This window comes from Magnolia sinica, chromosome 3 (assembly GCF_029962835.1).
Source record: "Magnolia sinica isolate HGM2019 chromosome 3, MsV1, whole genome shotgun sequence".
NCBI classification, from domain to species: domain Eukaryota; kingdom Viridiplantae; phylum Streptophyta; class Magnoliopsida; order Magnoliales; family Magnoliaceae; genus Magnolia; species Magnolia sinica.
Genome location: NC_080575.1, coordinates 99,910,079 through 99,927,787, shown reverse-complemented (window position 1 = coordinate 99,927,787; position 17,709 = coordinate 99,910,079). Strand labels below are relative to the sequence as shown.

The 17,709-nt window shown below is 39.9% G+C and overlaps 1 protein-coding gene across 3 annotated transcripts in view; it reads left to right on the top strand.

The window, feature by feature from the left end:
- The window catches only part of LOC131240394 (uncharacterized), a 28,008-nt gene extending 13,532 nt beyond the window's left edge, over positions 1-14,476 (top strand). For 2 of the 3 annotated variants that reach the window (XM_058238593.1, XM_058238591.1), the window contains 5 exons: positions 743-862; positions 3,030-3,101; positions 4,426-4,503; positions 13,384-13,582; positions 14,002-14,476. In XM_058238593.1, coding sequence (XP_058094576.1) covers positions 743-862; positions 3,030-3,101; positions 4,426-4,503; positions 13,384-13,575 — 462 coding nt within the window. In that variant the 3' untranslated portion in view covers positions 13,576-13,582; positions 14,002-14,476. Of the gene's footprint in view, positions 1-742; positions 863-3,029; positions 3,102-4,425; positions 4,504-13,356; positions 13,583-14,001 lie in introns of those variants that run through there. The other variant, XM_058238594.1, reaches the window with a different exon arrangement.
- The last annotated feature ends 3,233 nt before the right edge of the window (positions 14,477-17,709 follow it).

Here is a 17,709-nt window from a genome sequence, read left to right as displayed (position 1 = left end):
AGGCTTGGGCTTGTAGTCTGTGGACTACCAGAGTGAATTCATAGTTCACAAGTAGGGTCATGTGTATGGATGACAGGAACCATCAAGGAGACAAATCCCACCACAAATTGGCCATGGGCAAAGTATGGTTGCTGAGAACATTGCTGTTTGATTTATCAACAGCTAAAGTCCACATGGCCCTGCTGCAAACTACAATATTACTTCAGTAGTCTGCGTGCTACCTGCCTTCCTGTAGCACAAATAGAAACATCTACATGCATATACACATATGGCATACTTTGTTATATTAGATGTATTTTTCAAGTAGTCCTGATGCATCAGGATGTGAATATGTCCCAATCTGCTAGTCTGTAGATCCCTTACAAGTGTGGCTCTTGGTTCAGTAATCCACATCATGGATACGATGGGTCCAATTGTGGGTAGGCATTCCCCAAAAATATCCCATATTGGAAGATCCCTTGCCAACAAATAGATGGTCAAGAAAGAATAGGGCAATGGTCCACAAAAAGACCCAAGATTGGATGCTAGATATACATGTGTTCCACATGAATTGGGTGCATCCAGGCACTAATCGTACTAATCAGGATTCTAATTCTTTCTTTGTCAAAAAAATCTAATGGTACATGGGGCGTGTTTCAACACCGAGGTCTCGGGTTCAAGCCCAGCTTGCACACACACCCGCACATCTATCTATTGTATTTTAGGAATCAGTAGTTTATAACACCTTACTCATTTTTATTAGGTAGGAACAGCTGTGAAAAGCATGGAGGCTAAATACCATGATGAGATTTCAGTTTTTGACTGGTTCAAAACACATGTTATTGGCTCCAAGTTGGACACGAGCATTGGACATGAAGAATTGGTGAGTTTCTTAAACATCACTTGTGGGGGATTGAGTGATTGGTGTTCTTGTCTGTATATCTTTTTTGTTACATCAACCTTGAAATACAAGGCCATTGGTGGAACAATTCTTAACATTTCATAATCATCAGTTTATAGACCTTTTATGCACCTTTAATACAGGTCTCAAATTTCCTTGATATTCAGAATATATTGCTCCCATTGCATGTTTGATTCATTAAGTATATAAAAAGTATGAATTTGGTTTTGTTGTTAATAAAAAATTGATTAGTAAGCTGGAAAAGAACTGGAAAAACTGCAACAGTTTGAAGCTTTAGAAAACAAAATTACACAGCTTAATCCCCTTCAAATGCACCATTTCTGCTAGTATTAATCTCCCTGAATGTGTGAAATGCATAGTACATCAAAAGAGATCAAAAGCTATTCTTTGGAAAAAAAAGAAGAAAATAACTTTGAGTCAGCACAAAATTTTCAATGACTCTTGAGTATTCTACCTTTACATGCCAGCTGATCCAACTGCACCCATGCAATACCTGATGATTAAACTTGTAGCATCATAAATGCACCTCCAATTTCCAAAGTATGCTGACCGGGTTTTTACCCCTTTTTTTTTTATCTTTTCCTGATGATTATGTGTCAGTCCAGTATTTCAAAAGGAAAAAAAGTCAGTCCAGGCAGTGTGAAATTAGCAGACTTGAGTCTGAGTTCTCCCCTCTGGCAAAAGGGCTGCCGTATCAAGTCCGCCTCTGTGAGGTTGGTGCCTGATTTTACCTCTTGCTTTCAGAAAGCCCAACCTAACTTCTCTTTCAAAAAAAAAAAAAAAAAAAGGAAAAAAAAAAAAAAAAGAAGAAGAAAAAAGAAAGAAAGAAAGAAAGAAAAAAAGAAGGCCCATCCTAACTTTGTGAATCAGAAGGCCATCAAGTCGTTTAGACATTGTTTTGGCTCTACTGATTGAAGCGGTCAATATGCTTGTCTTGAAGCAGCGCTGGTTCCGTTCCACCCAAATAGTCCAAGGAACAGCCATGATCGCAAGTTTCCACGCTGTTTTCCCCTCTTTTTGAATGTCACTACCATGCCAAGACGCCAATAGAGAGGGAAAGGAGTCTGGCATAACCCAGGAAACTTGAAGAATGGTCAGAACAGAATTCCAAATCAGATTGGTGAGCGGGCAGTGAATGAGAATATGGTTCACCAATTCAGTGCTCCTCATGCACAGCAGACAAACATTGGGCTGCAGAACCATACCTTTTTTGCACAGGTTGTCCACCGCCGGAATCCTGTTTCTCCCTCCATCCGGATGAACGCAGCAACCTTTGTAGGAGCCCTGTATTTCCAGAAATGGAAGTTATGGGACCTAGGTTTTAATTGAGGAAATGGGTTTTGTGTAGCTAACCGAATAAGGCTTAGATGATGATGATATAGAAGAAGAAGAATAAAATTGTGGTTATACTTCAGAAAAAAAAACCCCTTGTATATCAAAACTGGGACATCTTAAGCTGCACTTGCATCGAAATAAAGTTTTAAGTTTCTAGTTTTCTGCCTCTTCATTCAATTTCAGTCCTAATCTCAGGCTTTAGTGTGCACATACCAAATTTACACATTTCTCAAATGTGTCAACCAATAGAAAATATGGTGAATAAAAATAAATCTTCTAGTGGTTTATGCATTGCTAAAGTTGAGATTCAACGCGAAGATGGAGTAAGGGTGGATTCTCTCTCCTCCCGCTCCACCCACCCACCCCCCTCTTCTCCCTCTCTCCTCTCAGTGGTTGGTTGAATGGTGATATGGCTTAGAATAAAAAATGCATCTTTTTGGATGGGCTCATTGACCTGTCTTCGATATATCGATTCTTAGGTTGGATTATTTCAATAGATATAGAAAGCTAATGTAGGGTTACTATCTTAAAGGGATCATTGTGTGTTTTCATGCTTGGTCCTGATGAGATTCTGCATGTTTCTATTAATTTAACTATAGTTGATTACTTTTTACTGTTACTACATTCTATTGACCAGATCGATAAAAATATCTAACTGGATTAGTTTCCTAACATGAATCGTTATAATTTAGGTATGGAAATTAATCGGCATGTTATCCTCTTTTACACAATAAAACATTTACTGGTTCCTGTTTTTCTTTTTACAGTTTTAGTGCTCTTTGCTGCATTGCAGTGTGCACTCTTATCATTAGGTGGTGAGGTGAAAGATGATCATATTTCTCTCTTAATCAATGCTGGTCTTCTTGTGAGTAAATCTTCATATCCTTATAAGTTTTTTGGGTTGGTTATTAGGTCTCACAATTTGTCATTCACGTATAAGTAAGGCTTGCATATTGTGGATATAGTTGTCAATTTCTGCAGGTTGGGTTGTTTTCACATTTCATCTTGCTAGGGGATCTTTTTCCTTTTCATTTCATTAATTTCATTACTATATTTGTCTTATCTTTTTGCATTATCTCTGTTCTAATGTGCTTAATCATGTGATTGTTTGTCTCCTGTTTCAATGTTATTATTTTTATTTATTATCTTTTTAAAGTTTTTGATTGTTTGATATCATGTGTGATGTGAGAACTCAAGAAGCCCCATGATTTGGTCATGTATATGGGGTTTGGTAACGAGGTAAGAACTTGCTTCTTAAATTGATGTTTCTTTTAGTCTTCATTTGGAAGTATGCAAATTCCCCATTGCACTCCATCTCAATAGTTCCCACTGGGTCTTTGAAATTGGTTTTATTTGGAAAAGGTAAAAGCAGAATGGAAAAACTTCATGAAAGCAGCTCCAAATGTGAGTGAGATCAATCAGCAAAGAGCCAAATTAATTACAATGGCCTTTTCAGCCATTGTCCATTCAGCCGAATGCAAATGTAGGAATCACCAAACTTAGCCATTTTGTCGTGAGAGGTTACGGAGTTTGGTTGCTAAAGACTGTCTTATGAAGGGACACTCGTTGACTCCTCATGCCTTTGTCTTAGCTTTCCTTTCTAATTTTATTTGTTCCTTTGTTATAAAACTATTGCTGCCTAAAAGAAAGGGTCCTCATCATTTCCATTTCAAGCTGTGGAAGTTTAAGATGGCTGCTCCTATTTGCAATGTACTTTGGTTATTAACTTCTTATTTAATAAATCAAACTTTTTCTATTTAATAAATAAGGCATCGTTTATGCAATGTTTATAACATGGGGTGAGCTCTCAGCTTTTCTGTCAGCCAGCTACTTGAGCATGTCCTATCCTCCTTTCACTGGATGGTGGTACATTTATGTGTATTCGTGCTTAGTAGTTTGCTCAGCAACTGACCCTCCATCACTTTACCTTTCTTGCTCGCCCTTTTCATCCTTGTAATAGTTGGGTTAGGGGTCAGGACCATGTTGGCACGTGAATGGTGTTAATGAAATTCTCTGCTATGGCTGATTCCAAGAGCCTGGATAAAAGAGAAAGTTTGATGTTTGTTGGACAGAAAAGCTAAGATGATGATGGTGATTTTGCATGATATTTATTTCACTTGGCTGTGGTTGGATGCTCATTATTCTGTAATCACTTGCTTTCTTATAACATTCTGCTGATCTTATTGTAGACGCGCCAGTTGATTGATTCAAACATGTACTGGTTTGCAATCCCAAATATTGGCTTTGTACTCAAGGGTCTTTCTCAGGTATTTGCTCACGCAGGCAACCGTTTTACCTTTATCATTCTAGATCCTGTGACTTTGTTTAGCATTTTCAACAAGGTATTCAATAGAATAATGGTGGCCGTAACGTCCAGCCTTAAGGCTGTTATGGTATGGGCTGTAATAACCGTTATGATCTGGTAACAGCTGTCACAGCCTTGTAATGGTCATTTTTTTAAAGGAAAATTTATTGGACCATTACGGGCTTTTTTTTTTTCCAGAAACATTACAGCCCTGTATCGCGTGACGCATCCCACCAGAACCGTTACCGTTTTTGAATACCATGATTTTCAAATTGGTTGTTAAATCTGTATTCTCCTTTTGTTTCTTTTCATAAAAGTTTCATTCATTTATAAAGAAAAAAAAATGTTTGTTAAATCCATGGACAAAATTTGCTAGAATTCACATGCTTTCTCTTTTAAGTTGAAAGATTCCAACAATTCATATTCATTCTCCTATGATAATGTGCCTTAAGCTCTTAATCTAGCTATGTTTATTTATTTATTTTTGAGAGGCAACTGAAATTTTATTAGAAGACCCACTGAAAGGTGGGGAAATAATACAACGCGATGCTATAGAAAAAACCAAGAAAGAAGATTAGCAGACTTTGCTGCTTTTACATGAGTAGCCCATTCCGGATTAGCAAATTTCACTAAACAAACTATCTTGTCAACGGAGGAACTCTTGGTTGTAGGGAAATGGTTCTGTTTCCCTCAATCTGAGATTACCACTATCATCTGGTGAAAGGAAATTGCAATTCATTCCCACAGCCTGCTATTGCTGGCTAAACACACTGATATGATAACAACCACTTAAAAACAAAATTCATACAAATGAATAACCTCCTTAAATTAATGCAGACCTCTCCACTCAGTGTTGGAACTAGAATCTTCGTTTTATCATTGATTGAACCTTGATGGAACATTGAAAAAGCTTATGAATGTGTTGGGCCCCGGATGGGGTTTGGGCTCAGATGGAGGCAGTGGTTCAAGACCCGTGGATGTCTCCTTGGTTTTTGGTATTGGTGAATGAATCACCAAAAGGCTTTTTCAAGAGTAAAAGGAGACTCAAGCAAGGTGATCCCCTTTCCCCTGTTTGTCTCTAGTGGTGGGAGAGGCTCTTTCCATGTCATCCACAAAGCCTCTGATTTGGAGCTGATAAATGGGACGTCTTTAAGTGGGGGGAAAATGTGAGCCATGTGCAATTCGCAGATGATACTGTGCTGTTTGGGGATCACTTGATCCAGGAAGCTAGGAATTTCAGAGACATGCTTATCTGCTTTAAATTGTATATGGGCCAAGTGTAAACGTTTCAAAGAGCATCATTTCTGGTATTAACCCGGATGGGGCTTTAATTTCGGAGATAGCAATGGATATAGGATGTAGAGTGGTTGTTGCGAACCTCAATTACTTTGGTATCTGTATTGTGCTGAAAAGAAACAATGTCGAACATTGGGATAGGGTGATCGAAAGGGTTCACAACTGGTTAGCTTTTTGGAAAAGTATTTGGAATTGCACGCAGAATAGGATACCATGGCTATGCGCGGTAGCTTGGTGGAGCTATAGAATAAAGGTTGTCTTAGAGGGGGGGTGATTTGGACCAAATAAAAAATTTGCTAATTAACACACAATTGCGTATTTAAACTAATATGTCAATTTAAACTAAGTAATTTAACACTAAGGCTTCCAAGCGAATAGTGGGTCTAATCACATAAACTACAATAGATGCAACATGCTAAGTAACTAGTCTATTAATGATAGTGTACGTGTGTGTGAGATGTGCTAATTATTAACTCCTAGCATTCATCTAATCATGCATATGAATAATTCACTAATCAATCACATAATCATAATTAAACGAATGCTCAAATGATAATCCTAAACACAAGCATGTATAGTGGTTTGGTTTCCCTACTCTATTCCTGACGGACACACTCAACTCATGAGTGTACTGGATTTCACTATCAGAGGTTTTAAATAAAGTTTACCTTTAACCCTTATAAGTGTACACTCCCGCCGGAGGCCTACAAGGACTTACCCACGTACTCATCTGTGTTGGTGGCCTATGTAAGGACTTACCACGTACACGCCAGTGTCGGTGGCCTACACAAAGACTTACACATGTACTCACCCGTGTTGTTGGCAATACAGTCCTACACAAGAACCTACGTGAATTCGGGTTACAAACTCTACATTCAATCTTATATAAGGAAGGAGCGTGTGGACTCTTACAATTTGACAACTTGTCGGATTGAGCCCCTTTTGTAGCGCCTTCTCGGGTTGCTTGATCGATGTTGTCCCGTGCTTCAATCAACTCCCATTTTGCTCCCCTGATCGTTGATGCCGATGCTTTGCCAATGCTTCAGCTACAAGATCAAATACCTTGCATGCAATGCTCCATTGAGGTGACCAAGGTGATGAGAAGTTAGTTGAATCTCTTACAACATATGTGAATGTTGTAATTTCCTAAGGGATTTACCTAGATGGGTGTTCTAGAGGGTTTAGACAAGTATTTGACTATTGGTTTGTTTAATCTCTAGAACAAGGTGGAGACCAGTGGTCACGTTGTTGACGAGAAATCGATATTATCGCCGGCGACACTGAAACCCCATTTATTCATTTCTCTTCGGATTATCGGCGAGATATCGGTGATATCGGCGAAAATCATGGATTATCGCCGAAATGTCGATATTATCGCATTGTAGCTACCAACCGCGATACCTATCACAGGAAAACTGTAGCCAACAACCCATAAATCTGATAAGTAGGCAAAAAAACCCCTCTTTCAAAAAATTGAAAAAAATATCGGAACTGGGAAGATCTCATACTTGTTGATCGGAAGTCGGAGCTCGGAAGAATGCCTCGATCAACAGCGGAAGAACGCCTTGATCAACAGCGCATTCCGTTCGGATTTACAGGTAAGAAAATTGCCATTTCTTCGGCAACAACCTTCCTTCAAAAACCCCCCTTTCTTCGGCGGCAATTTCTCTTCGACGAGATTTTAGGTTTTTTTTTTTTTTTTTTATAAAAGAAAAACCTTCCCCTATGATTTTAATGGTAGTGGGAGTGCGTGACCAGCGCACGTGATGCGCTTTCGCTAGCGACGCTGCAGTTGGCTGGTCGTAAGTGCTATGTGGGCCCCACCATGATCTACGTGTTTTATTAACACCGTCCATTCATTTTTTACATGTTATTTTAATATTTTTCCCCATAAATGAGATTGATCAGAATCTCAGGTGGACCACACCATGGGAAAACGGTAATGATTAAACGTTTACCATTAAAAACCTCTTAGGCCCATTGTAACGTTTATTTGACATCTAACCTGTAGATTAGGTCATACGGCCTGTAGATTAGGTCATACGGACCTAGATGAAGGGAAAAAAAAAATATCAGCTTGATCCAAAACTGTTGTAGCCCCAGGAAGTTTTTAATGGTAAGAGTTCAATCAACGCTGTGTGGTCCGCTTGAGATTTTGATCCACTTCAGTTTTGGGTTCTTACCATAAAATTATCTGTAAAATGGATTTGACGGCATAGATGATACACATACATCATGTTTGAGGTCCACAGAGCACCGACCACTAGCCATTGGTTAGTCGCAGGGAGTATCCAATCCGTTTGAGGTAGCGTATTGCGTAGTAAGTAACTCATACGCTGAGCGAAACTTAGTAAACTTTGTGAGGTCCACCGTGATTTATTTATGTTATCCACTCTGTCCATACATTTTAGCAGATAATTTTAGGCCTTGAGCCAAAAAATGAGGCATATCCAATGTTCAAATGGACCACACCACCAGAAACAGTTAAATTGAATGTCTACCGTTGAAAAATACTTGGAGGGCCACAAAAGTTTTGGATCAAGCTTCTATTTGTTTTTTCCCTTCATCCATGTTTGTATGATCTTACGAACAGTTTGGATGAAAAATAAACATCACTGTGGGGCCTAGAAAGGTTTCAACGGTGGAAATCATTATCCCCACTGTTTACAGTGGTATGATCTACTTAATCTTTGGATATGCATCAATTTTGGGCTCAACCCCTTAAATTAGATGGAAAAACGGATGGACGGCGTGGATAGACCACATACATTCAAGGTGGGCCCAAATGAGTTTACTCAGTACGATAAGAGCGTATTGAGGCTCACTCAATAACTCAGTAGGCAATCTGGAATTCCTGATTAAGCCTTCCACATGAAGTTATTGCTACATAGGGCCCACCATGATGTTTATTAAAAATCCAACTCGTTCATCTATTTTTTCAGATCTTTTAGGGGATGAGACCAAAAATCACGTGGATCCAAAACTCAATGTGGCCATACAGGATGAAAATTGGAGAGATTTTTCCACCGTTGAAACCTCCCTGGGCACCATTTTGATGTTTATATGCATGTGTTGTATCCATACCGTCCATTAATTTGGAGAGATCGTTTTATGCCATGAGAAAAAAAATGAGATAGATCTAAAGTTGAAGTGGACCTCACCATAGAAAACAGTGAGTACAGTGACATCCACTGTTCAAAACTTCTTAGGGGCTACAGAAGTTTCCAATCAAGCTGATATATATATATATTTGATTTCATATCTCTCTATGTTAACTTATGAATAGGTTGGATCTGAAAAATACATCATGGTGGACCCTATACATGTTTCAATGGTGAGTGTGATTGCTCCCACGGTTTTCTGTGGTGGGTCCACTTTAACTTTAGATCTATCTACTTCTTTTTCTTATGCCATAAAACGATCTCTCCAGATGGTTGGACGGTATGGATACAACACATGGTGATGTCACCCCGTCCGTTTTTGCGAAATCGGATTTCGCGCTGACTTACTCAGTGCGCTCCTATCGTACTGACTAAACTTAGTTGGGCCCACCTTGAATGTATGTGGTCTATGTACGCCATTCATCTGTTTTTCCATCTAATTTAAGGGGTTGAGCCCAAAATTGAAGCATATCCAAAGATTAAGTGGACCACACCATAGGAAGCAACGATGCTAAGGACACCCACCATTGAAACCTTCCTAGGGCCCACTGTATTGTTTATTTTACATCCAACCCCTTGATATGGTCATATACACCTGGATGGAGTGAAAAAATAAATATAATCTTGATTTAAAACTTCCGTGGTCCCTAAGAATTTTTCAACGATAGTAATTTAATTACCACCGTGTGGCCCATTTGAGATTTAGATCTTACATATTTTTTGGATAATGTTCTAAAATAATATGAAGAAATGAATGGATGGTATGGATAAATTTCATACATCACAGTGGCCCCTCAGTGGCCATCGGATCCTCCGCCTTAATCCTTGCGTAGTACGAGATACGGTGAGATCCAGGACTCACCGGAAGCGGATTGGCTGCTGTACCACACACTGGTGTGTTGACGTCACCAATTTCTGTGGGTCCCATCATGAGGTATGAGTTATATCCAAACCGTCCTTCAACTTGGTGAGCTCGTCGTAAGTCTTGATCCAAAAAATAAGACAGATCCAAAAATCAAGTGGACCACACTGTAAAAAGCAGTGGAGGATTGAACGCCTTGCTTGAAACGGGCGCGGATTGGTGGACGTGGATTTCGTTCCTGCGCTGGAAACCTAAGTGGGGCCCATCCTGATGTTTGTGAGAAATCTATCCCGTTCATCCGTTTTGTGAGCTTAATTTAGGACTTGAGACAAAAAGTGAGCAGGATCCATGACTCAAGTGGACCGCATTAAAGGAAAAGGTGGGTAGGGAAATTCCAACCGTTGAAACTTCCCTGGGGTCGACAGTTATGTTTACATGCCATCCATACTGTTCATGATGTCATTCCGACTGGGATGAACTGAAAACACAAATATTATCCTGATTCAACACTTCCGTGGCCCTATAAATATTTCAACTGTGGACGTTCAATCCTCATGTTTTCAGCACATTTGAGTCTTAGATCCGGTTCATTTTTTCTTCCACGCTCTAAAATGAGCTCAAAAAGCGGATGGACGGGGTTGATTTCTCACAAACATCACGGTGGGACCCACCTAAGTTTCGAGTGCAGGAACTTCCTGCGAAAGGCAATCAGAAGATAGTTCTTTGAGTCATGACCCTTTGACAGGAGGATATTCGGAGTACCCAGATGACTGACAACAATATTATCAAGGAGTCGGGGTTGGACTTGATCTGTTCCCTCAGCACCCCTGCTCAGCAAATGCCGTCGATGTATGTCACTCAATTCCCATGTCTAGGCATACTCATATAGTTTAGGGAGGATGACTATCAGAGGTACATAAGAGAGTTCCTCAATTGGTACGAGCAGAGGATGACCTGGGAACAGTACTGCCAACATGTTGGGCAACAATACTACTCTCAACTGCCACAGGATTCGGACAATGATTACGAGCCACCTCGTCACTCTATGTGGGGATGAAACATGGCCAGAAATGTGTATTTTTTTAAAATTCATTTACTTTTGCATGTCTTAATTGTTGTAAGCTTGCATTTTTATTATATAAACTCATTTTGGTTACTATTTGAGTCATTTCTTATGACAATGCATGCCTTTTGGCCCCCATTAAATGGAAATTTCTAATTTAATGCAATCTTTTTGCAATTTTTTCATTCCTGAATATATAAATATGTGTATTTAGACATGTCCTGAAGTTTCACTGAAAAATTCCACCATTTTCTCCATGTTTCCCCCCTTTTCCCCGCATTTCCGGTTATCGGCAATAACGATATTATATCTTTATCTCCGGCAGCGAAACTTGTAGCGATACCGACAACTCGAACACTAGTGGAGACTAAGTTCATCTTCTTCATTAAGGTTGAAATCCTCTTTCAAGTGATGAATAACAAGGAAGATGACTTAAATCTCATGGTTTTAGAGGCTTGGAATGTGGGATATGAGTGGAGAATCTCTTAAGTTTCTGTTGCACCAAACACCCGTCATTTTGCTCAAGAACTGAATGTCCTTTTATAAGAAACCAATTTGTCTGGGTGGTCTGCTGTGTAAGGCCCCGATAGTTAATTATCTTGAAAAGAGGGGAATGACTATGCCTAATAGGTGGTGATGTATTGCAGAATGAGGAATCAGTGGATCACCTTTTCATTAATTGCCCAGTTACTTAGCAAGTGTGGTCCTGGGTGTTGCAGAAATTTGGCACTGAGTGCTGTATCTGAGTTGGTTAGTGGCTGGTCATCTATGGCAGGCATCTTTGGAAGATAGCCTGTCAAACCATGCTGTGGGTTATATGGCTCGAAAAGAATAAGCGAGTGTTTAATGGGAAGAAAAGATCAAGCTTCCAATTTGATGCTTCGGATATTATGGTTGATCGAGCTATGGTGCAAGGTGAATGTCATGCTTAGTCAAATTCCATCCTCTCTGTTTGTCTAGACATGGAAAGTGGTAGTGCAATGGAATCCTAAAGCTGGGCTATTAAAAGCCAATTTTGATGTCTGCTCTTTTGGGAATCCGGTTTTGCTGGGATAGGAGGTTGTATTTGGGATCACCAGGGTGTCCATACCACGTCATTATCCATTGGAGTTTAAGACTCGAACCATGCAGAGGCATCGGTGCTCTTGCAAGCAGTCAAGCTCCTGTATAGGTTCTTCCTTCCGGCTATAGTGGAAGGTGATCCTAGAAATGCAACTGGGTGGGCATCATTGGATATATGTCTGTGGAAAGTGGCTGATTTGATAGAAGAGGAATTTATGCAGAGGAAAGCAGATATCATTCTTGCACGCAGGCAGACACGCCAACAAGGAGGAGGATGAACATGCAAAACAAGGAGTGTCTAGACAAACGCTTGTGGCGTTTGATAAAAAAATTGTTTAGGCCCATGTAATGCGGTTATTGTATTTTTCGTGCGCCTGAGCTAGGCTGCCCTAGGCCTTGCTTTGCTCTGGGTCAGAGTATTATTGTATTTTAATTTTGCTGTTTCTTTAAAAAAGGATTGATTACTCTTCAAAAGGAAAAAAAGAAAGAAGGAAAAAATAAAAACAAGGACCTTGATGGTTCTGAGTAATTCTTTAACTCAAATGTTGCAGGGAAGTTCTGTTGAGTGGCTGGGATTTTGTTGAAGACTTTCTCTCGTTGCGTGTGGTGCTCCTAGTTGTTCAACATGCATATTTTTTGTTATCCATACCATAATCACTGTTTTCATCATTTATTTGTATCAGTGGTGGCTGCACATGGAGCCATAATTATTCCAGTTGCGCTTGTAGTATTACTAATTAGGCATCTCCAGCCTGATGGAATTAAGCAAGACTAAAGAGTGAAGATGCCTATAGGATGGCTAGTGCATTAGGGTGTGTTTGGATGCTACTCAAATTAAATTGTGGACATTAGCCTAATAAAGTGAAAATAACTAAATTATGTTTTCCTTAGCATTCAAATCGAGGCCCCCCTCCCCTCCCAATAAACAGAAAAGGCCCGATTGGCTCCAGAAATAGCTGAGGAAGAAGCTGCAGAAAAATCACTATCCGCTGCTGTGTTAAATAAAGTGTTTAATCTGTCAGCAAGTGAAGTGATTCCCAGAATCCCAGCTAATAATCTCTTTCAAAGTTCCCTCGATTCTAAAGGGCTTCTCAATGAACTGCAACTGAACCAGCCTCAAAGAGCAGTCACAGTCTCTTGGAGAGCCGGAGAAGGTTGGACAGGCCCCAAGAAGCCCAAATTGCAACTAGGTTACTTTCAAGCTGGTCTTGAAAGAAGTGTAACTACAAATTGAGGACAATTTATTGATTATGGATGCTAGGAAACATCATCCACTTATGTCATTTGCTCTCGGTTGAACTAGATGTTTGCAATTCAATTCACTAGTGCATCTAAAACACAGTCGTAAGTGTGATTTTTCCTGCTCTCAAGGCATGATATGTTTACCGGACCATTCAGGGAAGAAAAGAGCTTCTGTCTCTCCTAAACCGTAGGAAATACAAAGAGATGTTAATGGCGCCTTTGGAGAAGAAGCACCTGCGACTGTCTCCTCTTGACATGCGGTTTCATCTTCGGGATCTAATCGGCTCCGGTCACCTGAAAACAATTCAGACCCCTACTGGGTTGGCCATTCGAGTCTCCAAAGATTAAAAGAAAGGTGATGTATCTGTTCCTGCTTGATCTTACTGTTGAAGTTAGAAGAGGTCTAGTTGCTTAAGGAATTATATGATCCTTGACTGTTGATATGTTGGACCTCACCACGTATCGACTATGCCCAAAAAGCCTCAAGATTGATGACCCACAGATCGATGGTTAAGAAAGAAATATACCAAGTGTCCACACTCATTGGGAAAAAAAGGGTTGAATATTGGAAGGATTTTCCAGCTGCAACTTTTGGCATATGGTTCATCTATGGTGGGGTGCATCAGATCAATGGTCTGCTAACCAGGCCATGGTCCCACTGACATATTAAGGACCCTGGGTTGCTTTATGCTTATCCTCAGGTGGAAAATCGTTCAGTAATTATTTCCTCTTGGCTGATTGCGTATGAGTTGGATTTGTCAATTCTGTATACAGGGGGATAGCAACCTGTTTGAGAGGATGGATATCAGATGTTGTGCCAAGTTCAATGAAACTGGCTTCGATGAAGAAGACATCTCCCCGGGGGAAAGAAGAAAACCCACATTAATGACATGCCACGACCGATTAAGATCAATGGTATGGATCGTGTGATCTCTGTCTGCATCATGCTGAAAATATTTTTCAGTTATTACTTATTATTATTATTATTTGACATTAGAATGTGTGTGTGACATTCTTCTCCTCCTTTTGATTGATTGAGGTAGAGTTTATTACAGTAGAGGAAATGTACACATTCTGTCTAAATATGTTTTAAATAGCTTACGCAACGCTATGTAGCTCACGAAAATAGCTCAAGTCGCATATAGGCTTCGCTAAATGTTAAGTTGCATACGCTGCATGCTATGTATCTCACATTACAGATTATTTTTCACTACAACAAATCAATTAATGTTTTTAATGATTTGTTACATTTTTCTATTTTCAATTAAAATTATTTAATCTTTTCATAAAATAATATCAGTAACAGTATTATATCAGTTTTGTTGCTCTTTCTTCACGTTTATACTTAATCATTGCCCTCTCCTATTTCTTAAGGTAGTGTTTGGTTGCACCAAATATCATGAAATTTTATTGAATTTCATTGTCAGTCCAATTTGGTGTAGAATATCATGAAATTGGTTCAACCAAGTGCAATCTTGATTAAAAATCTAGAAGTACGCTACACACTATGTAGCTTACGCCTCACGCTTCAGAGGAAACACCATGCTACACGCTATTTGCTATTTAAAACACTGCCTAACAAAAGACTGAGACGATACGGTAGAGCCGGAAGAACCATAATATGGTAGAGCCGTCTTCTAGGGGGCACGTGGGAGGGTGATGTATTCATTGTTTCCACCTATATACTGGCATCAAGATGAGGACATGTTTTAAAAATAAAAAATAAAACTCATGAAACAATCCTATCCATTACTTTCTTCTACAGTTCTACCCACTGTTTTTGTTTTCCACCACCACTGTAATGCACACAATTCAGGCATATAGGATCGTCTAATAGGTGTGATTTTTGAGATGAACAATCTTATTCTAGGGCCCTGCATGTGGAGATGTGATTCGTTCATCACCCTGCTATTTGTACTGTAGAGAAATGGATCTACCATACCAGTTCTTCCGGTCCCCACTATATCTCTGAACAAAGTACAAGCATGGGTGGCATTCTTATAAATGTATGTCCGTAAGGTAGGCGTGATCAGCTGTAGAGCTGGAAGCACCAGAACATGGTTGAACTATCCATGCACTGTACACGATTTGTTCATCACCCCACTACATGTACTGTAGAGATGGATCTACCATTCCAGTTCGTCCGGCCCCTATCGTATATCTCTGAACAAAGTACAAGCATGGGTGGCATTCTTGAATATATGTACGTAAGGTTAGGCATGATCAGCTGTATAGCTGGAAATGCCAAAACACCGGTGGTGTTCTCAATGGGGACCATGCATCTAATGGGCCTTATTGCAGCCCCAAACCTTTCAAAAACCACACAATCACAACCATCTCTCTTTCTCTGCATGGGCCTTATTGCAGCCCCAAACCTTTCAAAAACCACACAATCACAACCATCTCTCTCTCTCTCTCTCTCTCTCTCTCTCTCTCTCTCTCTCTCTCTCTCCTGTTTCCACTGCATTTTTGTACCATTTTCTGTCACCCTTGTGCGCCACCATGCTCACAAGAGGGCTGATGGTTCCACCATATTCCTGCAAATGAATGAGATAGTTACACCCAACTCAGCAGCCAGGTTGGTAGTGTACCTGCCTCACTGGAGTGTGGCCCGGGATCAGCAATGTGCAGCACATACATGAGGCTTAGGCCATTCATCAGGTGCGGCCTGTTGTGGACATGCCCTGACCCAGAGATCAGTTTATATGCATGGTTCACATCTGTAGAAACTAGGGTGTATTTTCTTTGGCTACTGTATAATGTGAATTTGTCACCATTTTACTGAGAGAGAGACTGCGTTTGGATTTACTAGCCAATAGGATTGCAAACATTTTCTTCAATTAAAGAGAGTAACGACAAGGGATGAATTGAAGAGAAGGACAGGGGATAATGATATTTCTTGGTAGCTATGAAAAGCATCTGTGAAATTGTATTTTACATAATTTCTTGTTCCAACATGAAAGTGACCTACCCACGGCTTTATTCCTTTAAATCTTTCTGCGTCCAACTTGAAAGCAACGCAGCAGCGATTTGCAGGCCGTACCCTCATATAAATACATCTGCTAGTTTCTGCCTATTAGACTAGTAATGGCAAATCAATTTGATTGTGTATCCAAACACCCCATAGGTCACAATTAGATGCCACACTGCATTTTGTGTTTCAAATCACATATACACACATGGTCCCAGTATTTATATGATAGTGCATTTGTAATATTCAAATGTACTAACCAAAATCAATGGTAGAAATCTGATGATTAAGATGTCCAATCAAGATGGGGCCCCCTGATTTGGGAGGTCTAATGTTGATGAGCTGTCCGTCGCCACTTTGGCAGCATTATAATCAATAATTGTTAACGTTAACCTCAATCCCTGTTTAGGGTGTGTTTGGTAGCCACTAAATATCAATATCATGATATTTCATTATTAGTCAGCTTAATTTGGTCAGGTTATCTGCTAACCAGATGGGCGATAATGTACATGACCAACGGACGGTTAAAAATAGCTTACGCATGTGCCCCACCTGATTGAATTTTCCAGCCTGAATCTTGGGCTAGCATGTACATGTTGGGTCCTACATTATGGGTGGAGTAAACACACACGTGCCATGTGGAGTTGTATACCTGGGTTGGGCTTTCACACGTGTACAATCTTGATGTAGGACACGGCTTGGGTGGACCCGGGGAACAACCAGATCGGCAGTTCCGGGACTGTGGGGCCCAGTGTGATGTATGTGTTTTCATCCACTCTGTCCGTCAGTTTTTCCAACTCATTTTAGGGCATGAGTTAAGAAACGACGCACATCCAAGTCTCAGGTGGACCACACCACAGGAAACTTTGGTGATTGAACTCGGGCCATAAAAAGCTGCTTGGGCTTCACAAAAGTTTTTGGATGAAGCTGATATTGTGTTTCCATTCATCCAAGTATGCGTGTGATATTATTATCAACAGGTTGGATGGAAAATAAACATACGGTAGGCCCTAGGGAGTTTTTAATGATGGGTTAATCACCACTGGTTATTGTTGTGTGGTCCACATGAGATTTGGATCTGCCTCAGTTTCGGATTTACACGCAAAAATGATCTAGCAAAACGGACGAATGTTGCAGATATAAAACACATATCATGGACCCCACATTCCAAGAACCACAGAAGTCGTATTCCCGGGCGTCGCACTCACTTTGTCAGCTTTTTGATGGTGTGTTTGCCGAGGAGGGTGTAGATTCACTCAAATATGATATTACAGTAAATTTGTAGTCGCTATTAGTAAAATGAAGCCTAAAATATATGACTGTAAAATTGCTTAAGAATTTGAGAGTTGCAAGATTTTTCGACTCAAGTGGCTCTTAATTGATTTGCAATTGAATATTTTAAGTAAGAGACTTGATAACGGAAAAGAAAGTGATTAAACATCATTTTCATTGCACAATGTGTGGTTTTTATTTTTTGAAAATTTAAAATTTTTGAATATCTAAAAAGTTCT